At 37.4% G+C, this 24,488-nt stretch overlaps 1 protein-coding gene across 4 annotated transcripts in view; it reads left to right on the forward strand.

Moving 5' to 3' along the window:
* Window positions 1–24,488, forward strand: part of tna (Zinc finger MIZ domain-containing protein tonalli) — a 321,122-nt gene that overhangs the window by 279,735 nt on the left and 16,899 nt on the right. For all 4 annotated transcript variants that reach the window (XM_083142081.1, XM_083142082.1, XM_083142080.1 and 1 more), the window contains 11 exons: window positions 39–227; window positions 3,615–3,798; window positions 6,110–6,439; window positions 7,623–7,790; window positions 10,216–10,648; window positions 13,018–13,153; window positions 14,915–15,125; window positions 17,629–17,820; window positions 19,132–19,274; window positions 20,898–21,039; window positions 23,687–23,819. In XM_083142081.1, coding sequence (XP_082998207.1) covers window positions 39–227; window positions 3,615–3,798; window positions 6,110–6,439; window positions 7,623–7,790; window positions 10,216–10,648; window positions 13,018–13,153; window positions 14,915–15,125; window positions 17,629–17,820; window positions 19,132–19,274; window positions 20,898–21,039; window positions 23,687–23,819 — 2,261 coding nt within the window. The remainder of the gene's footprint in view (window positions 1–38; window positions 228–3,614; window positions 3,799–6,109; window positions 6,440–7,622; window positions 7,791–10,215; window positions 10,649–13,017; window positions 13,154–14,914; window positions 15,126–17,628; window positions 17,821–19,131; window positions 19,275–20,897; window positions 21,040–23,686; window positions 23,820–24,488) is intronic.

Raw genomic sequence — 24,488 nt, forward strand, 5'->3', positions numbered from 1 at the left:
ATGGAACGTTGCCTGACGGATGCTTCTCTTCTTTGCAGCGAGTGGTCCCACGGTGGAGGTGCCCAACAGCAGCTGTCGGTGGTGACCACGGTGTGGGGGGTGACGACGTCCACCCAGTCCGGCCCTCACAACAACTTCACAGGGTCCGCCGCTCCAGGGGGCGGCTACCAACAAGCCCCTCCGTCGAAGCCGCCCTTCCCAGGCCCCTACCGACAAGGTCCACCAAGGTGAGTGAGCGGTCATTCCTTTTCAAACCAACCGAGGCGGTGTCGAAACGTTTTTTAAAATATATTGCGTTTTGGCATAAGTGTAAACTGGTGTTGGATTCTGCCTCCTTGTTTAACAACAGAGTACCACTGGGGGTCATTTTTCAACTTACATATCTTGGGGAGTTCTCAGTTGACGTAAAATTTGTACCAGGGGTTTATTCAGAATATTTTTCATTGGGGGGGGGGGGGGGTAAGTCCAAATTTAGGGGGGTATGAGGTAAATTTCAAGCCAAACTGTGCATAAATTGGGGCTTTGTGAAAAATTGTAGAGGGCATTGAGATGTTGAGGGGTTGTTAGACGGCGTGTCGATAAAACATTGATTTGTACACAAGAATCGATCAATGACGTCTTGTATAGTTTCCTCAGGTCAATATAATGACATTGATTTAGTAAGTGCTGATATTCATTGGCATGATGCATTTTGAACACCCGACAAGTTCCCATTAATCAGAATTCTCCCACTACGAAATATTTTTTGATGAAAATTGATGCCGGAGCAAAATGGCAGATTTCAGGACAACATCACCCGGCTCGGTAGAATTTATACCAGAGTCCGATACTGATTCGTGGTCCGGCGTTTGAGAAACACTGTTCTGGGGGAAGGGGCGGGATACGCAATAAAATATTTGATAATTACAATTTTTGACCTTCGTTCTGAAAGTTGTTCAAATACAAAAATGATAATATGGGGTCATTTTGGGAGGTTGCATTTACAACTTTGGTTTTTCCCGAGTTCTTCACTGCTTTCATGTGAAAATGTTTTTTTTTCCAAAATTTCGGGAACGCAACAACCCCCCCCCCCCCGTGTACGCCAGTGCCTGCGACTTAAACAGCAATATTGTAAATGCATTACAATATAAAGCCGACTTTGGTGGGGGGCAAGGCACCTTCTCCCCCCAAATTCACGTAGAAGTACACATTTTATGTATATTTACATATATAAAGTATTGTTTATGCCGATCTTCTCCCCCCAAAATTTATCTTGCCCCCTCAAATTTAGCTTAAGTTGGCGCCTCTGTGTATTACAATAGTGGGATCCATGAGTATTACAGTGCAAATTCTCCATGACTATTTTCATCATTTTTTCTCTTACATCGTGTGTGTTTTTAAGCGAGGGATTTTTATGTATGCTGGGGCAGAAGTTATCAACAGATTGTTTTGAGTTTTCTTTTCATTCTTAAAGCTCTTATTGGGTCAAATAAAGTGCACGAAAATGGTGACGGACAATTTGCACGGTAATACTCATGGATCCTACTGTGCGACGGCATTAAGTTAACCATTTATATTCAACCTTACTGCACGTTCGATTTTTCAAACATTTGATGTATGGTGGTGGACAGTTCGAACAATGCTTCGTTACCACAGAATACTATCGTTCCCAATATACGTATATATAATCTGTGTTTCTGTGATACTAACCTTTATTTTTTTTAACGCTTTAGAATATTCAGTTGTCAATTAGGACAGTCAGCGCCATTGCTTGATCTAGTGTTTATTTCAATGTCTTTGAAAGCGATTGAAAATACAGATGAACAAATTGTTTGATAATATCTTTGAGTCATCCTGTAGAGATGTACAGTTTGCTCGGCAAATTGCTTTTGACTATTTTCATTAGTTTTCTCTTGCATTCTGGGTTTTTGAAGGAATGAATTTTAAAGTACGCTTGTGAAGAAGTTGGCATCGATTCTTGTATATCTCGTCTCCTAAAACAAACATGGTGATGAACACTTTGCTTGATGATAATTATGCTTCCCATTCTGAATGTCAGGGTTACAAAGGTAATAACTGAAAACACGAAATGTGAAATTGTGACGGTTGTCTTGGTATAAGCATGGAAAGCTGCTTATCGTTCTCCCGGTACGCTCTGAAAACATGCGTTAACCTACAAGTCAGTCTTGCAAAACAAAAGCCTTCAACTTCAGGACTTTTTCCCACGACTCCAAAACACGTAACGAACTCGTCCAATCAGTAGCTTTCCCTCCTTTTCACAAAACTTCGGCACCCTTTGAGTTAGCCTTTCTGCGGTTTTGTAATTTCTGTCTTGGACTCGTCAAAAAAGCCAACACTACCTGCGTCCTTGAATAAGAGCGAGTGTGTGTTTATTTCTTGTGTAATCTAGCCCTGTTTTTCGTGAGACAACTCTTCCAATTGTGGTTTCCAAGGAGGGAGAGGGTTTCCAAAACGTTGGCGAGCCTGCAACACTGTTATATGTTCAAAACTTTCGACGGACATAGTTTCTGATCTAAATTGTATTCTTTTTCAAATGATAAGATACTGTGTTTCTAAAGTACTTTTTAAAAACAGATTTAAAGGAATACTTGAAGTTTGAAGTATGTTTTAAGTCCACTTTGTGCACAAATAGGCTAATCGTGACTAGACATACAGTTTACAGTTGAATTCAAACCACAATGTACCTCCACCGAGGATCGAATCCACGATTTTTTGATTACAAAGCGATACCCTTACCACACTCCATCTGCGAGGCAAGGGAATACTTGAAAATAAATTATTACATAACACTTGTTAATAATGTATAGTGGTCTGCAATTGCCTAGCGCAGCCCCCTGCGCAATTAAAATATTTGCGCCCTTAGCGAAAGAAAAAAAAAATGTCGAGATTGCTAAACGTATATACGAATTGATATTGATGACGGCAGAGGAGTGGACAGACGGGGAATAGTTAGTGACCCCCGCAGCACACAACCGACAAGATATGAACCTTTACTTCAAGTATACTGCATCCTGCGGCCTCTCCATTTTTTGTTATGGACTTTGTCAGTGCGGAAACAAAATCGGGATGACATGATTCTGATGAATAACGGGAAGACAAAATTCGGAATGTTGCTGCTACCCCCCCCCCCCCCGCTTCCATTGATGTTGAGTTGAATAACATTAATTGAATTTCCACCAAAATAGTTTTGTCTAAAGCTAAAGAGCGTGCTTGAAGTCGAGAAATTTTGCAACATGCAAAATTGAAGACGTACTACCCAATTATTTATTAATGTGTTTAGTCATTATATAGCCGCCTGGAAAGTTATTTAAAACTACTCAGAAAACACAGTATTTGAATATGCCAATGGAGTGGGAATCCCGATACTAAGGGGGATTGTTGGGGGTCATACCATCACTTTGACCAAGTATTCCTAAAAAGGAAGTCAAAGGTAAGAAAAGATGGCAAAGTAATGGTTGACAAAAAAAGTACTGGTAACGCCACTGCTGGTATTAAATTAATGCTCTAATAAATATACATATAAATAATATATAGTCTTTGTATTTGTTTTATACATATGAATTTAATCATGGTAATGTTTGCATAAGTGATTTGTAATTTTCTTTTTTCTGCAGTGGTTATGGTGGGCCCGCCCCCCAGGCAGGGATGACTACGCCCAACCACGCTGTGACGCAGGAAGGGGGCCAGTACCCACCTCCTTCTGCCCTGAGTGCGGCGGCGATGGTGGCTGCAGCTACTGCAACTGCAACAGCCACGGCCAGCGTTGTTGCCCTGCAAGAGAGACAGGAGTTTGGCCAGGTAAGCTTTGTGTATATTTCTTCTGCTGAGATTAGATGCTATTCAGTCCAGAATCATTATTTGTGGGTGTTTATTGTTGTGGGATATCTTTTGTCATGTACACTCACCTCACTTGGTACTCCGGCAGTTTGTTTCCTTGTGGGTGTTAACAATACTAGATGAATTTATCACATTATTGAGAAATAGAAAAAAAAAAACATTTAATGCTTGCTATCATAAACTTTGTAACAAAAATAGAAAATTAAGAATTCTCACGTAAGTCGGGACATTTTTGGGGCGGGGAGTGCTCGAAACATCCTGACACTGGAAAATTTGAATCCTACATGCTATTTTACTCTTAATGTGGAATAGAAACTAATATTTTCCGAGAAGTTTTAGACACAACGCAGAAAACGTCAGAAGTTAACTACTTGGAATAAGACCATTTGAAATTTTCCGACTATTCTGGATTCCCAAAAGTCGGGGATGGGGACGGGAATATTTCCCCCGAACCTGATATAGTTGACACGCTAGCTACATTAACGACCGGCTGGCTTTGAAGTACACAGAACGCGCGCACCAGCTGCAACATCACATTCAACGCATTGCCACACATCTACAATACGCCACCTTGTCCCTCAACGCACAATCACCTTCCCACGGTCTCCACATTGAAATTGCAAAGTACGGCAACAGCGTATCCGCAGTCACGTGACTGAGACTCCACGTGGAGTAGACGAGCAGAATGACAGCTGCACCCATTGGCTGAAGGTTGAGTGTGATTGGACGAAAACAACTCGCCCGCTATATATCCCCACCCACGTTTGTGGCGGCGTTTTCTTTAGTTCTTCGACGTTAACGAAGTAAACGCGTGTACTATACCGACTTTTCGGGATCCCGCACTGCAAAAAAAGTCATGTAAAATGATCTGAAGTCAGAAAACCTGAAAATAATCAGGAGTCAGAGCCATCTATTGTTCATCTCAGTAAACCATGGCATGGCATGGTGGTAATTTTAACAACACAGCTGTGTTGTGTGCTTGTTGCATGGGATGTAGAGTTGTGGAAATAAATATTTTCCACATAGGGCTACTGGTATTACATCCCTATAGAATAAGTATTTCTGTCCACCACTGTACATGTTGAAAAAGCGATGAGACACTTTATTTTATTAGATTTGATTGAAAGCATAATCAGTTAATTGAAAGTGTCTTTGGAAACTTCAACTGAAACATGTGTCCCTTTTTAGAACTAATTTACATCAGATATGAACCCAGAGTCCATTAAAACAACCTTTTAATTACAAAATGCTCAAGAAACTGCTTGTATTATTAATTACCTTAGGCTTGTTAAGTTGAAAATTGCCTGTTATTTTTCCACCATGGAAATTTTGAAGAGTTTCCCATCCACATTCCAAACCTATGAAAGAAAATTCTTGAATCGTGACATCTAATAGCTTAGACCACAAGTTATGCACAAAACACCTTATATGGAGTTTTTCATATGTAGTGATAAAAGTGACAAAATGTGAATTTCTCCTTTCATTAGCTCATAGGTAATCTGTCACTCAGAAGTGTACTTAACCAAGTTTAACAAAAAGAAGTGAACTCTATTGATGATAATTTTTTCTTTGGTTTTGTAATTGGTTGTTTGTATAGATTTCATATTTTTCATCTCGGTAAAAAGTGAAGAAAAGCTTTTAATTTTTTCTATAATATAAATTAGAATAAGCAGTGCAAAATTATTATAATTTTGCATGTAGATGTGTTGGTTAACCCGACAGGCATAACCCATCACATAATTGTCTAATAAGATGGGCTAGTGGCATATAAAATTCTATTGTAAATGAACAAGGGGATGTAATTGCATCGCGTCTCTTGTGCACATACGTTGTAATCACCTCTTTCAAATTCCAACCGTTAGATGTTGTGTATTCTTCTTTGTTGGTGATTTTTACTTGTACTCATTAATTAAGTTTTGCTTTTGTGAATAACTCTTGAGAATAGCATCAAATAATTTATGTGCACATTGTGGAGGATTCCTCTTAAGATTTCACAGTTAGTGAGTGGATGGTTTTGATCCTAAATATTTCTATTATTTATTGAAAATGTGTTTTCAGTAACTTTTATACAATGCTAATTTTTTTTACTTTCAAAAGATTGTTACAGAAAATAGTCATAAATGTGAGAAAATGTATATAAAATGATACATATATCTGTGGGAAGAGGACGTGTTGTAGATTTCAGAAAAATAAAATGTTAGTTAGTTAGTCTGGAAAGGTTTAATGTCGCTTAATGTAACTTACTAACAATTAAAATGCATTATTTTTGCAGATGCAGGGTATGCAACCGCAGCAGTACGGGAGCCAGTATGGGTCTACCCCCGGACAACGCACGCATGGACCAATGACGGGAATGGGAATGAGCAGTCCGGCTGGGAGCATGAATTCCATGAACAGCATGGGGAACATGAACATGAACACCATGAATATGAATGGCATGAGCCCCATGGGGAACATGAACAGCATGAGTAACATGGGGAATGTGAACAATATGATGATGGGGCAAAATGCTATGGGCGGCATGAACAATATGATGGGCAATATTGCAAATATGGGGAGCATGGGACCAGGAAGTATGCCAATGAATAAGATTGGCATGCAGGTGAGCACGAGTGTTTGTGGTTGTGTTTTTGTGCTAGAGGTATTGCGTTTAATGCACAAGTGATGTGGACATAGCTGCATATGAAGTGCGTTTATATTTGGTTCAGTGTCGTCATTGTTCTTATCCGCGTGTGTGCATTGAAAAGTGAAGGTGATATTGATACAACAAAAGGAGTAGAGAAAAAGTAAATAAGTGATTTGGTAATATTTTCGGTACATATTGGCAAGGAGGATTGTCTTTTTTGTATTTGTATTGCATTTTTTCACTTGTGTTCTTGATTGATTTGGAGTTTTAAGTCCAGTTTATGCACTGTGAGGCTAATCGGGATTGGACCTACAGCTTAAAATGGGATCTGAACCACTGTGTGTATCGAACCCGGAATCCCTTGATTACAAGGTGACGACGCTACCACTGCGCCATCGGGGAGGCTTTCACTTGTGTTCTTTTCCACCTCTTAGGGTAATTGGGGCGACAAGGATGATTAGGTGATATAAATGGCAGGACTCTTGCAAAGAAACAGCCATGCATAGGCAAGGAAGGAGTATAGCGTGTCGGGCTAAAGGTATTCATGGAATGTACAGATATATATATATTAGAACACGACACCTGTGATTATAAAGTGAAATGTAAAATTTAAGATTAGAGAATACCGGCCAATTTTCAACACAGTCGCAACATGATAGTGGCACGGAGACTTCTCTGACATACTGTACAAGGCAGCTGGAAACGTGGTAGAAATTTATTTTGAGAATAGTTTTTTCAAAGTAATTTAAGGGTAACGTATTTCACCAATGATTCTGATTTAGAGGTTTTGATTTTCTGAAAAGGCAGTCTTCATGTACAGCCAAAATAAATTTGCCATTGTTAAGAAATTATTGAAAAACATGGTGAAATTTCTACAACTTTCATCCTATTGGGGAAAAACTACCCTTGAATTACCTTGATTTTTACCATTATGTGGCAACAATTAACGATTTTCTCGTAACTCTACAATTGCTACACTTTTATAATTTTTGCCCTGATGAAAGAAAACAGTCAAGGAATTAGAGAAATATGCATATCTTTGATCGTAGATTTCTCTGCACAATTATAAAAGTGACAGGTTTGTTATTTGAAATTTCAACACCAAGAAGGAAATTGTAAGTCTTGAATAAAATAATCACCATTTATTTGTCTTCTACAGGGACCAGGACCACAGGTGCCCGGGAATTTGTATCAGAGGCGCCTAACCCCATACCCCAACCCTGCCATGCACATGGCGCAGAAGAGGCAGCAGCAGCCATACCCCTCTCCCGGCCCTGGGCCTACCATGCAGTCGGGATTTTCCCCAGCTGCAGGGCCTCAGGTACAGGTATGAAAATGCTTTTAATGATTTTAGAATACAGTGTGTTTTAATTTTTAAAGTAATAGATTTTTTACAATGAAATATTGTTTGTTACACAGGGGCAACTTTAAAATTAATTCATGATGAATGCGTTAATCATGGTTTAAAATTACTTATGTGAAATTTAGAAATTTCGTACTTCCACGTTGCACAATTTAATGGTTAAAGCATATTAATTTCGAAGATCCTCGGTCTTCATTCACTAAGGGTACGGCATCTGGAGAGGAGATGGTACCACGTCACTGGTTTTTGTGTGTTCCCGGGCAGCAGTAGTTGCAATTTCTCCCATTTGGCGGCGCTGGTGTATGTATCCTTTTTTGCATCGTCTGCTTCATGCTGCTCAGACCAGACAAAGAAAAGATGCAGTGCGCATACTTGATCCCCCTCCAGCCACATGGGGAACAGGAACTGCAGTGCACCGAGCAGTATGGCCCAGCCCCCCAACCACCACCAGGCAATGCCACCTGACAGCAGGAAGCAGACGACGCAAACCAGGATACAGATGCCAGCACCGCCAAATGGGAGAAATTGCAACTACCACTGCCCGGGAACATACAAAGCAGTGATGTGGTACCATCTCTGCTCCAGACGCCGTACCTTTAGTGAATGAAGACAGAGGATCTTTGAAATTAATAGGATTTAACGAATAAATTGTGCAACGCGGAAGTACGAAAATTTCTAAATTTCACATAAGTAATTTAAAATTTATGTTTGATGTGGTTTGTTTCATCGCCTGATCTCGAGCTGAGCACCGTTTATGTCCAAACACTTTTGCAATCTTCGTTTGAATCCGAGAATTACATTCTGACGGTGCTCGTCCGGAATGTTGTCTTGGCCTCCCACTGTGTGGCACATCTCCAAACATTGGAGCTTTCTCTGCACCAAAACTCTTTTAAGATTTTAACTCTGCAAGTCATAACATGCACTGAACTTTTTACTGCATCGGCGCCATATTGGAATCACGTGATAGCGTGATCATCTGCACACACATCATTCAGCAGTGTGGGCAGAACAAAATTTTAAATTTTTCTCGGTGAAAAAAAAAAAACAATGATTTTATTGTAATAAACGTATTACTTTAAAGTTTTAACTTTTTAGAATCCTGCAGGAATTTTAAAACATGCATATTAGTCTTCACTCTACATACTGCCAGGGAAGCAGATTTCCCAACTCCAATCGTTTGTCAGCATGGTGAAGTATTTATTCATATTGATTAACATGAGTTCATTAATTAATAATTTGTCGTAGTGCTTTTTATATGTAAGGGTCATGCCCCCTTTTTGCAATTTGAAAGGGTGAATTGGTACATTGTTTCAGGTGTAGAAATCAATAGCTACATATCTGATAACAGCCACAAGCATCTATTAAGGCATATTCTTATTGAATGTGTTGATTTTTCTTCCATCGGACAAAGTTTTAATCTTCCCAACTGCATCATCCATGTTGGGAGATGAGGACAGTGTTTTAACAAATGCTCTTAGCTTCTTTAGAAGAGTGGACCTTTTACACTGTCTCGTAGGAAGGTTTTAGTCTGTCCTTAACTTCTTAATATGTTTTGTATGTTCTTAAAACCTTACAACTTTAATCTTCCCCAAGGGACTCGTTACAACCCTTTTTTAACTTCAAAGTAATGTGCTGACACATCCAACCATTTTAATTAATTCATTCATAAAAAGTTGCTGTATGATTTAGGATTGAGCAGGTGTCACATTATATTTCGGTATTGATTAATTTTCAATACTTAATGTAGCTCCACTATACTAGGGTTCCCAGACGTCCCGTAAAATACAGGAAGTCTCATTTTTCATTAAGGCATCCCATTGTCCCGACAAAAGTCCTCGGGACCAGAGGTGGTCATTCTCGTTCAACCTCCCTCACCCTCACAGCTCGGCTTTGCCCTCACCCTCACGACTCATCAGTCACCCTCACGATTTGCCTTTTGCCCTCACCGGCCCTCACCCTCATGACTCACCAGTCACCCTCACCCTCACGGATCGATCTCACCCTCACCTGACTAAACTCCATTGACTTGGTGTTGTGCTCACACAACAAAACTCCTTGGGCAATTAGATATCACAATAAGTGATAATACTAGAAAATTGCATTAAAAGATTAGAAATTAATGTCGTTTAGTATGAAAAGCTCCATAAATACAAGTTTCCTTACCCTAATTTTTTGATAGATACATAATCGGTAGTCAAGCTTTAAAACAAGGTATATAAGTGTCCCGTATTTTTTTCTTAAACATCTGGGAACCCTACACTATGCCAGCACATAAACAATTCCATATATAACATTTTTATTCCATGTTTTGCAAACTTTTGCACATTCAACACTATCTTCTGCAACACAAATATGACCAATCCATTCTAACTTTGACTTTTTCTTTCAGTACTCAAGTCAGTATGCAGCTCAACGGCCCGGTTTCCAAGCACAGTATTCACCTCAACAGCCGATTGGTCCTACTCAGAATTTCGGCCCGAACACCCCCGTTCGAGCGACGATGAGGCAAAGCACGCCACCCTACAACAGTCAAGGAAACCAGTATTACAACACAATGCCAAACAGTATGCCCACGAGTTTACCCACCACGATCGGAACCAACGGGAGCCAGTTTCCTCAACAAAGCGCTCAGTACGGGCAACAATACAATAGCCAATTCCAACAAGATATGAACTTGAGGAATATGAACTATCAACATAGTCCGATACCAGGAAATCCGACTCCTCCCCTAACTCCTGCCAGCAGCATGCCGCCATATATTAGTCCCAATCCTGATGTTAAACCCAATTTTGCAGAGATGAAACCCCCACTGCCAATACAGAGTAAGTATCTTATTTGTTGTCATGGTGATTTAGTGAGAAGTTGTGTATATATTAGGGATTGACTGATGTCAAATTTTGACTGATACTGATAAGGTTCGGATACCTGAAACTAGCGACATGAGGTTTTCATTTTAACGATAACACCCAACAGTTGAAGAAAGGTCAATAAAGTGTTTAATATGTATTCGGGTAGGTTAGGAAGGAAAATTTTTGGTGTTCCCAAATTGCAAAATATCGCAAATTATGCCATTTTTGAGAATAACACCGAATTTTGCACTTTAATGTGAAGAACGCCATGTAATATGCAATATATACTGGGGATAACACTTCTCTTCAAAGAGGTACCTGAAGTGCTATGAGTTCAGTTATTGCTAGATCAGCTCGTGAAAGTTCGATTCAAAAGATTCATGCTTAATTTACTGCAGTTTGGCAGTTTAATGTTCCTTGCATATTTAGTGGCTGATGATATGAAATAGTTTTCCAAATGCAAGAAATTTGGTAATTTCTCACAAAGGTAAGCCTTAAATTTATTTTTTTGTCATTAAAACTAAAATTTGCTTCAGTTTTCCAGAACTAAAGCAAAAATATTAAGCATAGAAGGAACAGTAAAAACAGGTCAAAGTAACACTGATTTCAAATTAATAATACTGCAAAAATGTAACACTGAATTGCAATGAATAAATAACCGAAATTTAGGGGAAAATAAAACTGAAACTTAACGTCCTACCTATAACTGATACTCCACCAACCCAACATAAATTTCTTAATAGTCTTACGTATATCACCAGATGATTGATTACATTGCATATTTTACTTAAAAAAGAATCAGGGGCATGCAGATTTACATGTTTATGTCCATAAAAAATATAACAAACGGCAGAATATTGCACTGAATTTTAAGATACTTAAAGAATATTGGATTGGTAAAATTATTGGTAATTTTATCGATAAACTGATATGCCTATATTGGCCGATAACGATAGAGTACAGATTAATCTGAGCCATCCCTAGAATATATACAGATATTTCACTAACATGTCAGGTTAAGGCCACGTTGAAATTTTGGCCTTCAATGTCATTTTCGAAAATTCCTCTTCATTCAAAAACTGCTTCAATATTCAAAATTCTGAAAAATTTCATCTGCTTATTTATTTATTTCTTGAGATTTTACAAATTAACAATACCTAATTGTTTGCAAAATACATAAATACTAAAAACATTTAAAATACAAAGAAAAGAAACAAACATGAAAAATATTCACCAAGAAAAGTAAAAAATATACGTAAAACAAACATACTCGCACACACAGAAGAGGAAATGAGTTTTTATAACAAAATTTTGCAAATAGGGTTTCATTTTATTGTTTTTAGTATTCACTGTAGCGTATTTGAATTAATTTTCATGAGGTTTGCTTTCGTTTTTTGTCTAGATATCTGTGATGGAAAATAGGCTTATGCAGGCACAAAACTATTGCAAATATCTAGGCAACTGCGAAAGCAAACTTCATGAATATTCAGATGCATGTTTTTAGCATTTTGAATATCATAGTGGTTTTTCTGAAGGAGGGGCCTTAAGATTCAAATGTAGCTTCTTTTTATTTTACGGAATTCTTGACAAGTGCTGTAAAAAATGTACATGAGCAAATCTTCACATTGAAAGGTCTGAATTAAGTTTTTTTTTTTTTTATGTGTATGTACGAATTTACAAAAGTTAATTATATTGGAGATTGATTAAAATCAGGCTATGAGAAATTTGCTGGTGTGTTGTAGTTTTAAGTAGCTGATTGGTGTCCTTGTTTAGGGGGAAAGGTCAATATTTCATTAACTTCCGATTGCGTAGAAAAACTATGAATGGAAAGAGGGCAGGTTGAAGATTTTGTTTGTGGTGGGAAAAGTCGAAATTTTCTTTGATTAGCCTTAACGTGAAGTTGTCTCCATAAGTAATACATGAGATTCTGTAAATACTTATCATATTTTTTACATAACATATCTCAACTTAAATAACTGTTTGCACTTGGGAATGGAGAGAAATTAATGCTCTTATGTACAATTATTTTTTTAAGTAGCATTGTCCATTGTGACAATGTTGAAATAAATGATGCACATGGTGCGAAAATGTCACTCTTCCCCCTGAATAAAAAAGATTGCCTAAGTTTTCCCACCCATGGCATCTTAATTTCTACCATATTTCTCTAGTGCCTATCTTTCCATATTGAATATGTGTTGCCAATTTTTCAAGTGAATACCCCCCCCACCCCTTCCTGAGTGGAGGACTGTCTTGCATCTAGTTTTATATACGCTCATTTTGTTACTTGGTAAATATGGCAGGTGAAACATTTGTTGTTGCGTGATCAAGTGTTTCTATTCCAGAGGATGACGAATTGCGTTTAACATTTCCGGTGAGGGACGGAATAATCCTCCCACCATTCCGCCTTGAGCATAACCTAGCCGTGAGCAACCATGTCTTCCAGCTGAAGCCCACAGTACACCAGACTCTCATGTGGAGGTAAGATAAACTGTTTTTAATCTCTTAATGTTGACATTCAGTGCAAGTCATTAATTGATGAAACAATGTGAGATTTTGAAAATCAAACTCAGTTTTCACTAACTGAAGTCCAGTTTTGGCATGTACTTGTTTGTTTTTTTAGTTACTAATTCGTAACATTTAGTTAAAACACGTGATGATAAACTTTGAAAAAATACATGATATGGTGAAAGCATGAGCATCTTTACATGTCTAAACTGGACTTCAGATACGTAGTTAAATTATTGCCTGTGGTGTATGTTATGCCTTATCAAAATTAATTTGTTTCACTCTTCATCTTCCTAATCTTAATCGAAGTTTTACTTAGTAAAGAAATGTGTATTCTCAAATAACATTTTGACTTTGAAAATGTCTTAATCGTGTTACTAACAGTAAGGGATGTTTCACACCTAAGTGTCAATGAGGATTTCACCAATTTAACACAGACGTCTGCAGCCTGTCATACTAGTATGGTGTGAAGCGTTGCTGTTGATTGGCTTGTTCTCAAGCAACGTGTCGTGTGTCGCTAGTCACTTCATTGTGAAATTCCCCTTAGGATACCAAGACAGCTTTTTACCTCATCAGAAGTTAGGTTTGTTAATTGTCTCTTTGCCTTGTTAATTTTTCTTGTAAGTAATATCTTGAATGTACTTTTTAGTTTATGTTTCGTAATATAATAAAAGTTGATATAAATAAAATTAATTTATTATTTAGGTATCCAATTTAAGTTACAATTATTGAAATGTATTTCCCTCTTGTTTTTTCTAATAATAATTGTCATCTTGGATGCAAATCATGTCAAGTTAATCAAGGCTATTCAAAACTGCTGTCATGTTCATATTTCATCATATGTTTGTTCATCCAAAAGAAGTGTTAATTTTGAATAGCATAAAAACAAAAATTGCTACTTACAGTAGTGAAAATTGGATTATCTTCAAGAGATTTGATTTTAAAAACGTCTCGTTAGGCATGATTCACTATGCATCATGAAGGCCCTCCTTCTAGAAAGGAGATTGATTATATGTGTAATGAAAAGGGATGAGCCGATACTTTTCCCACGTTTTGCTCTTCAAAGTGGTATCTAGTGGCCCTATACGGCGTACGGTTTTAGAAGTGACACAGGGTGGGACCATGCAGAGCCTGTCCGTGGTGATCAGCCAGTGGCAGGAGTGCCACGTTGTACAGCTAGGAAACTGCGGCATGCAAGATAATCACAGTGTTCTGTATTTTTCTTGCACGCAAGAAGTTTTCATAAAACTCGCCACTTTAAGGTCCATCATAAGATGGGGCAAGACATTTTGAACCTGACTGTCCAAGTCCCATAAATTTCCGTCGCCTGCAGCCGGAGTTATCATTTCTCGAAGAAACACTGGGAAACAGTACGTCTCAACACACCTCAGAAATCGGTGAACCCTTATTCAAATCTTCTGGGAAACATGCTAGAAAAGAGAAAAGTGTTACTAGCTTAGATGACTTTGAAAAAGATGTACTCTGCCATTCTGCAGTCTTTCCCTTACACTAGCAGTTAGTTTGGCAACAGCACGATAACACTGGTTTCGTATTGGCTGAACTCATGTTCCTTCTAAAAGCGTATACCATGTAGTAATGAGTTATTGATATAATTTGTGAAGAAAGTTGCTATTTTTTGAATCAGTATAATCACTGGAAAAATTGACAATGCTGCTATGAATGTAGTTTAACAATTCTACAATTATTTATTTATTTATTCATTTTTTGTTGCAGATCTGACCTGGAGCTTCAGCTGAAATGCTTTCACCACGAAGACAGACAAATGAACACCAACTGGCCCGCCAGTGTCCAAGTCTCCGTCAATGCCACACCTCTCAGCATTGACCGGGGGGAAAACAAAACTTCTCATAAACCTCTGTACCTAAAGGAGGTGTGCCAACCAGGTCGGAACACTATCCAGATCACTGTGTCAGCATGTTGCTGTGTAAGTAGTTTTCTTATAATGTCACCAATAGAAATTTTCTGTGAAACTTTGTGTTCTAAAGTAAACTCGGTCGTTTAAGGACCTGCCAAACATGTTTTACTTACATTTTTGTTATTTTATGTTGCTTTTCTACTGCTTTTGGCTAATTGCAATGATGAGCGATCGTGAGATGAAGTTAAAAATTATTAGGTACTGTGAACAAGAACCGTGTTCTGGAGATCATTATTTTGCAAATATAAGGGTTCAGGGTTGCAATAGATGGTTATTATCGAATGTCATAATTTCTTCATTGCTACGGTAAACTGAAGGGTCAGATATGAGGGAGGAGTTGATACGTTCAAGCCTGTATTATTATACTATTAAACATATTATTATATTTATTAATACTAACTTAATAATACTCAGCAGTGAACGATGAGACTCGGTGAAGTACACAGACTCCTCTCAGGTACAGGGATAGTGTTAGGCAAAGACAATATTCACAACACAGAGAAATAAAACCACATTACTGCAGTATGTATAAACTGAAAGGTTTTATTCTTTATTTATTGCAATTATAATGCAAACAGGCTTAGTACGAAAGTGAGGATTTCGCTCTGTCGATGACTTGACTCAACTAAAACGCATAAACTCAATGCGTTGCTATCGGCATGCCTATGATCACACAGACCTAGCTTGCGCCCCGAACTACCACACCAAGAGATATGCAATAATAACTGAGCCAATATTTGCTCTTTAGCCTTTTATTCAAAATTAATGTTTAGGCTAGCTTTATTTCTTAATGTAGAATGGTTGCAGTATTATGCATAGCATCAATGCATGGCCATCGACATACCTATGGTCACACAAGCTTAGCTTGCGCCCCGAACTACCATACCAAGATGTATGCACAACACCGATAAGCTCTTTTTAAGTTTAAAGTCTTCGACGATCCGTAGCGAAAGTGTGATATTTCTTACGCAATATCCTCGCTTTTATACTATTTCAAGAACATAGATTCAAGTACAGATGAATCACTCACTACAGTAGAGCGTCGATTATCCGAACGTCGGTCAACCGAACGACCGCTTAACCGAACTGTGTACTCGCTCACTTTCAGATATCTGTAATGAAAAAAGTACGTGACTTAGCTGCTCGTAAGCGTGTAGGCTTGCTTAGACAGACCAAAGTAAAGGATTTTTTTAAACGTTAATTTTGTGTACTGTGTGTATTGTTCATGCAAAATGCGTATGTAATATGTACATATTTTTGTTTAATAAACTGTACCACATACTATATATTCCTACTAAAGTTGCCTTTGTACGTTACTTTGTAATACATACTTAAAGAGATGCCTGTTTTTATGAATAAATTTACTGTACAGTACTTCTTTTTGGCAAATAAACATGTACAGTTCGATTATCCGAACAAACCAGTTTTCCGAACACCCATGTCCCCCAATTACTTCGGATAATCGACGCTCTACTGTATTTACAAAAAGATGCTACTAACAAAACTGACATCTATACATGTTTAGAAATACAAATTCATATAGTGCACTCTCGTAAACATGAAGATACATTAAACTACTCATAATAGAGCATAAAATACAATAAACATTAAACAAAAGATATACATTACAATCGAGGTGCATAACAAGGAAATTACGCTTTCTTTCACAAAAATAAATATGTTAGTGACATATTTTCTACCTGTGACGTCACATAAAAATGTGGATCATGTCAGAGTAAAATGATTAAACAAGGTAAACAAAAACTTATCAAGGGTTCTCAGCTTTGTCCCTTTGGAGGAATATTCGACAGTCGTTCGGATCCAAATTTAACCTGTAGGTCCAGCTACGCTTAGCCTATCATGAACATAAGGTGGACTTAAATCAAAGTTTAAAAAATAGTCTCAAGCCTGTTAAAAAACAGACAGAACATTAAAAAATACTAGGTATAATCAAAAACATGGATATAACTTTGAACAGTTACAATTTTACAGGGTTGAGCCGATACTGATACTTGAATGTTGTAATAATTAAAAGTTGTTCAAAATATTGATTGTTATTAGTGTGCAAATATTCCACTCATTATACACACATGAATTTACTAAGAATTTTGCTTTAAAATGCATTAAATATACAGTTAAGTAATTGCAAAATCCAGTTTTTTGTATGCAGCTTTGAAATTTGCATAATTTACAGCATAATTAAACTTCGCGAAACTGCTGCACCAAAATGCTGGAAAAGTATTGGTCGAGTAAGAAATTCTAATCAGTACTTTCCTACACCAATACATCGTCTCTGGCCAAGAAAATTTTCATGTAATTTTTTTCAATGCAACTATATCGTAGCAGTCTAACAGAGTTTTGCTTTAAAATGTTCATAATTTCACATGAGATAATGCTGTTGCGAAAATAATTACAATTTTACATTTTGCCTAGTTTCTAGGATATTTAGACTGCAAAATTTAGTGTCCTTGTATTTACTCATTTCTCTAATGAATAATATTTTTCTTTTCAGTCACATTTGTTTGTTTTACAACTCGTACATAGACCAAGTGTGCGGAGTGTATTGCAAGGCTTACTTAGGAAAAGACTGCTTACTGCTGATCACTGCATCTCAAAGATTAAACGCAACTTCAGCAACACCACTTCGTCAGGTAGCGGTGGGTTGAGTACAGATCGTGATGGAGTGGAGCAAACTGCATTCAAGGTAGGGATTCAAGTTTTAGTTTCATTGTTGTTTGCACCAAGTGGTAGCGAGAGGTAAGAATAAAGCTGTGTTCCAGCATATAAGATGCACTTTTTGCCTGCAAAAATAGGTGTGAAAAACAGGGTGAATCTTACACGCCAATAGTCAGTTTTTGAATACCTTCATTTATGGAAATTTTCTCTGTTCTGAGTTAGTCAATTACTTTCTTAATTCGTTGCTGTGTGTGAAGAAGAAGATTAAAATACACTGCTCTCCATAAATAAAGCAACAAATGGTGATCATCCAATAGAATCAAACACAAGGCCGGAGGATGTACATATTTTATTTGTAACGAAAGTGACCGTTGTCTGACACTAATAAGGGATATGATCCCTAACGCATTCGTTGCTTTCTTTCAGCATGCCCACCACTCTTCTTCTCTTTTCTCCAACTGTTTTCTCTTTTACCTCACATTTTCTTGTTGTTGCTTAATTTCTGGAGGGCAGTGTATATTCTTTCCCAGTTAGATTAGGTAAGTTATTTTGTTGAAAGTATATCTACTTTGTATTTGAAATCCTTTAAATTAATTATGATTTCAGTGATAGAACTTTTTCCTCAAAAGTGTGCTCTAAAAAGGGAGGTCTTTTTTGCCGACAAATACGGTACATGCTGATTTTTTCCCCATTAAAATCTGATGTGTATATAATTATAAGATAATATGAATACTTGGGGACTTATTCAGAATTCTCCATCTGGAAGGGTGAAAGTTCATATGTAGTGGGTATAAGAGTGAATTTAGAGTCACAATGATCATAAATGGCCCTTTGTTGAAACTTTTAAGGGGTGTTGGGGTTTGTGTATATGCTATCCACAATTATTCACACCCAAGCCTAGGCCAGGATTTGAACCTGGGACTCCTGTCATTGTATAATTCTGTGTTAAATGCTCTGCTTTTCCTTCAGGGATTCAGTCTTTTCCATCTTGGTGTGTGTGTGTGTGTGTAGGGTTGAATTTAGAGCCAAGAATGGGGCATTTTTAAAATATTTTAGGGGGGTGTGTAAAAATCACTGAACCCCCCCCCCCCCATGTTATCTCTGAAAATACTGGGCTGATTGTCTCAGAATGAATAGATGATTTCCAGATGGGTTTCTCGGCTTTCCATGGCTAATGTCAATCAAAATGGCATTTGCTTTATTCTAGTTCTTGAAAGCACAGAAGCCTACTTCGAAATCCCTTCATCCCAAGAGAGTTGCCACTGGGGAAACTTCAACCTTGTCTTATTCTTATGTACCTGCCTGATTTTTTATTGTGACGTACATTATTGTATTGCAGGTATCCTTGAAATGCCCAATTACATTTAAACGGATTACACTGCCAGCGCGAGGACATGACTGCAAGCATGTTCAGTGCTTTGATCTGGAATCGTATCTCCAGCTTAACTGTGAACGAGGCTCTTGGAGATGTCCAGTGTGCAAGTAAGTACTCAGATTTTTTTTTAATGTTAATTACACAAATTTTATATCTAATCCATGCTCCAGCAATTTAGATTTGTTCTGTTCATATGCATTTAGTCCCTTCACCTGTGAACGTTCTGTGTTCATGTTTCAGGAAATGAGAGATGCTGTAGACCTAAAGGGAATCGATTATCCACGAAACTTCTTTGTTAGTTTTCTATTAATTTCGGTAATTGCTGCTTCAGTCCTTTGTACATTTAAATGCACAAAATGTGTGTGTCCAACTGCTAGTTGTGTATGTACAATTTTATTTTCTTGGATTTATCGGTAGGCTGTAATTAATATGTCCAGTTAAGTCAGTAATCCCAGTTTCCACCTCTAGACAAGAGACATGCAATATGGGACTTTCACACGAAAGTGACACTTCTCCAGAAACTGCACATGTCGATTAGGTGTACAGATTAATTCTAGTTTTTTTTTTTTAATATATTCATAAAAAAAATAGTCTAATGTTTAATCAGTGAAGTACCGGTAATGTCCATTGGAATTTCTATGCTTTTGCCATTCTGAAGTGGGAATCCACTACGTGGTGCTGCAGGAACCTGATCAGGTTGTAGTCTGAAGGGGCCAGGTCATGGAAGTAAAGAGAAAGAGTGAAACTGTGAAAGAGAATAAGAACTTCCACAACTTAACATGTTACTGGGGTGTAAGGGGTGATCATCTACATAGTACACCCAACTGTCAACCTCACTTCCACATAGTACACCCTGGACTGCATTTTGCAGACAAACGAGGCTGTGGCGTTCTGTGTGTTGTCCCGTTTTTCTTGTCCTTATGTGTGCTGAGTGCCCGTTTACAGCCTCAGCTTTTAACGGAAGTCAGAATATTTTAAGATTTTAGTTATGCAACGTTAGAGTTGCTATTTGTAACGGTAAGGGGCTGGACCCCGTATAATGTGACGGGTACAAAATAGCCTAAGTGCTGACCCACCCAAAATGTTAATATCAATTCAATCCTTATTTTACTGTTTATTTCTTTCGTGTGGTGTTTTACTGAAACAAGTGCCCTATGTCACTTGTCATTGTGGTGCAAAATCTCCCATGAAAGTTTTACAATATGTGAATTTCAAAAGGCTTTTTAATAGGGATATGAAATTTTGACCAATACCGATAAAGTACCGATATAAAATTTACCTATGCTGATAATCAGTAGGCTACCTGATATAATGGTCCTTGGAAAACCTGAATAGTTTATTGACCTCCTTAATAAATATTTGTTTCCAGGTGACTGCAGTGCAAAAGAAGCTGCATATTTAGACATTTACTTTTTTAAAAAGTAGGACATGGAGGTTATTTATAAATATTTAACAAAATGGCATAATTTTGCATTAAATTATAAGATATTTATAGATATATCACATCGGTAAAATAGCGGTAATTTTACTGATATGCCTATGTTGGCCAATACTGATAGAGTGCCAATTAAAGTGCCCTATCCCTACTTTTTAATATTTATATGACAAGATATACATTGTTTTATGCCAATTATGTTTGTTTAACTATTTTAAGAATTGAATCCAAAGAATATTGTTGAAATAAAAGAAAGTTTAATCTGTATTAAATGAGTTTTGTTCTTACTTTACAGCAAACCGGCTCAGCTTGAGGGGCTTGAGGTGGACCAGTACATGTGGGGAATACTTAATACACTTAATAGTTCGGACGTTGAAGAGGTCACCATCGACTCCTCCGCAAACTGGAAGCCTGCCAAAAGCCTGCAAGGTATCAAGGTAAGTACGGTGTCGTTTCTGCAATAATTCTACACAGTGAGAAGTCACTAAGACATGTGGAAATTGCTGGAGATCTGCCTCGTTCAAAATGTTTGCGACTGTTCAGAAATTAGCATTTAGCTCAGGGTGTGAAATCCAGGGGGGACAGGGGGATTCATCTCCCCAACTAACACTCTTGTCCAAAGAAATCCCTCTGTCCCTGTTTCTCTTTTTTTTTTATTTTTTTTTTTCAAGAGACCATTCACAGATCTACATCAATAACAATAATTTAACAAAAGTAAAACAAGAATGCAAGACAAATATGAAATCAAAGTAATTTATATTAATAGAAAAGAAAAACTAAAAACAAGTACACATAATAGAGTATTTTGTAATTTATTAACATCTGTAACCAGCTGGTTAAGAAATTAGTTAGCCACTTTCTTAAATGTCTGATAGTTATAGAAGTAACAAATGCATTGCTTTACATAAATTTAATAATATGAATGGTTTTAAATATATATTTTTACATGTAATAACACAATTAATATTAATATCATATAATAAACCATATTTAATTAGGTCTGTGTGATATACCCTCCCCCAATCACACCCTGATCTAGCTCTTATTTGCACCCCTGCCAAAATAAGTGAACAGTTATTTTTGAAAATATTATTACTTGGTATCGTAGTGTACCTCTCCTCTCAGTCTCGAGTTACATTTACCTTTGTAGAAGGCAGGAAATACAAAAAGAATGCGTTACTTCAGCAGAATGCATTTCTAGCTACAAGAGAGAGAAAATGGAAGTAGGAGGAGCCTGTTTTTGAGAGCATGCAAGTCCACTCTTGAACTAGACAGCCTGTGTGGAGTTTGGAAATTGGACGTTGGTTTGAAAGTTGTTCAGGATGTACAGAGAAGTTGACACAGTTGGGTTTTAGCTTGGAAAAGGAACGTTCGTTTGGGGAAATTGTAAGGAGAGGGAGAAAGGAGTACCGAGTGAGAAGTAAAGAGACAGTTTAACCCATCCGCATACCATTTACATGTCAAATTTTTTGCCATGAAATACCATTTAAATTTAGCCCGTGATGGTTGCACAGCAAGACAAGATGTCAAACATTGTGAAAACTATCCAAGCAATTTATGTGAAAATTTTATATATTGAAGTGAAAGTACAATATTAAGTATGCACATATGCAGTTTACTTGAAAAATTAATAGAAACTTGCCTAATAATTTTGATCACACACATCTGTCCATTTCCATTCCTCAACCTTCAATTTTTTTCCTGCCACAGCCACCTCTTCCTCACTTTCACTAACACAAAATGAATCTCTGTGTACATCTCGACGACTTCCAAAATCCACATTTTCCTCTTCATCGCTATCGAAAAGCAACTTTTCAATCACAGAATCTTCTACAACATTCTTACGCAACATGTTTGCAAGATGTAACAAATGAAAGTTTGTTTACATGAGAAATTACTGAACAAAACATGCTTGAAATGGTATGAAAAACTTAGGAGCACAAACATACACGTCATAGATTCGAAAGATCATACAACCTCTGCCATCTATTGACAGAAAAAGAAACTACGTGATGAAAATCGGGAACCCGTCGATTCGACGACTAGGTATGGCAAGCGAACGAAGCAAGCAATGGAAGTGTGTGTGTGTGAATGTTAACTTTGGAACTGTAGGTGATCATCACTTCGAACACGATGCAGTCTTAAGGACATTTAACCTAAAATGTGTGAGTTGCAATTCATTTAAAAGTTGTATAGATTAAGTCTTATCTAGGTACCTCCGCAGATGAAGATACAGCATAAGCGAGTGCTTATGAGCTAACTACACCCCTATTAAGATCCCGACACGGTGGTGTTGTACGGTATCTTCAGTCAGTTCTTCTCCCTTATCAGCATGGATTTCTTTTAAAATGACTTATTGTTATGGATTAATTGGAATTTTCCCACTTTATTACTACAACTTTGAATAAAAAGCAGGACAAGTTGATTTTATTTACATAGACCTTAAAGTTTACATTGCTTATGCAGTGGAACACTGATGATATGTCCTCAAATTTTATCTTTTTATGGATAATGCACATAATTTTCCCTGCCCCATTGCAATAAATCATTACATTATGTGCCCAAATTTTACACTTTCTTGCATTTTTAAAGTTCTTGCCTTAGCTCTCAAAAAAATTTAGATTCTGTTGTATCTTTAATGTCAAGGTGGAAACAAAATAACATTGAGATTTTTTATGTTTTTATTTTATTTTTAGCATATCTTGTTAATTGAAGGGTCAGAGGTAAAAAACAGGTAAGTCAATGCTCTTCAAGCTCCAGTAAATGAAATTTTAATTGTAAAAAGGTTACTGAACATGTGAAAAGGTACAAAAGACATATGGTTTGATGAGTGGAAGTGTCAAGGTGATGAAACGGAAGAAAGCATTTTGTAATGTCGAGTACAGCATCCACATGGCAGGAAATGACACCGTTACCTCACTTATGACAGAAAATTGACTTACCTGTCCCCCCCCCCCTTCCTGACCCTTCAATTATGCTATCAAACCCAACGCAGATATAATGAAAGAACAGTAAATCAAATTTTATATACTGCAGCTGCCATGTTATTGTGTATGTTGGCCTCACTGTTTGATGTTGTTGCAGACGGAAGACGAAGGAGACTCCTGTGGAGCAAAACGCCTTAAAGCCATGTCCCCTGGCAGCATGACTTTGCCCACAATGAACAACTGGGACATGGGACAGTCGATGTCTCCGTACATACCTCCAGATATGAATAGTAAGTTGCTTCATATATGATGTGTTTCTTTATTCTTGTTAAAAAACACAAAATGTTGCCAGTATGTGGCATAAGAAGTTTTTTAGTGATATGTTTCTTTATGTACTTGCTTTTGCCTGAATGTATAAAGCTAGATTCAAAATAACCACTTCATACAATGTGTAAATGAGATTTGTCACTGTAATAGTCAGAATTTATTTAAATGAAATATTACATTGTATTGCTTTAGTAATCGAAAAAAAAACAACATTTTTTTAAACAAAAGATGAAGACAAAAAAAAATACGAATCCGTCACAAAAAAATAGCACCACTGCATTTGTTCTGTGCTATGAATTATGTGATCTTCCAGCAACTGGACGATATAGAAAACAAATTGTTTTGTTCTGAGCCTGTAAACTGGACCAGAGCGAGGGTGGAGCCATGGTCTCATACAGGGTGGAGAAAAATTATGATTTTTATTAAATCGTCCTCGTCCATGGCCGAGAGGTCTAAGATGCTGTGCTTTGGACTCTGACTGCGGGACGACATGGGTGTTTCGAGTCCACCTGGGTTCAGTCTCTAGGTTTTCATCCTGTGGATAGGACCGGTGGCAAACCACCATCGTGAGGAAATTGGGAAACTACGAGAGAGTAGCGTAATCTGGTCTTGGATATATCCTATAACGGCTC

Source organism: Lepisma saccharinum, chromosome 20 (assembly GCF_977018435.1).
Source record: "Lepisma saccharinum chromosome 20, izLepSacc3.1, whole genome shotgun sequence".
NCBI lineage: Eukaryota > Metazoa > Arthropoda > Insecta > Zygentoma > Lepismatidae > Lepisma > Lepisma saccharinum.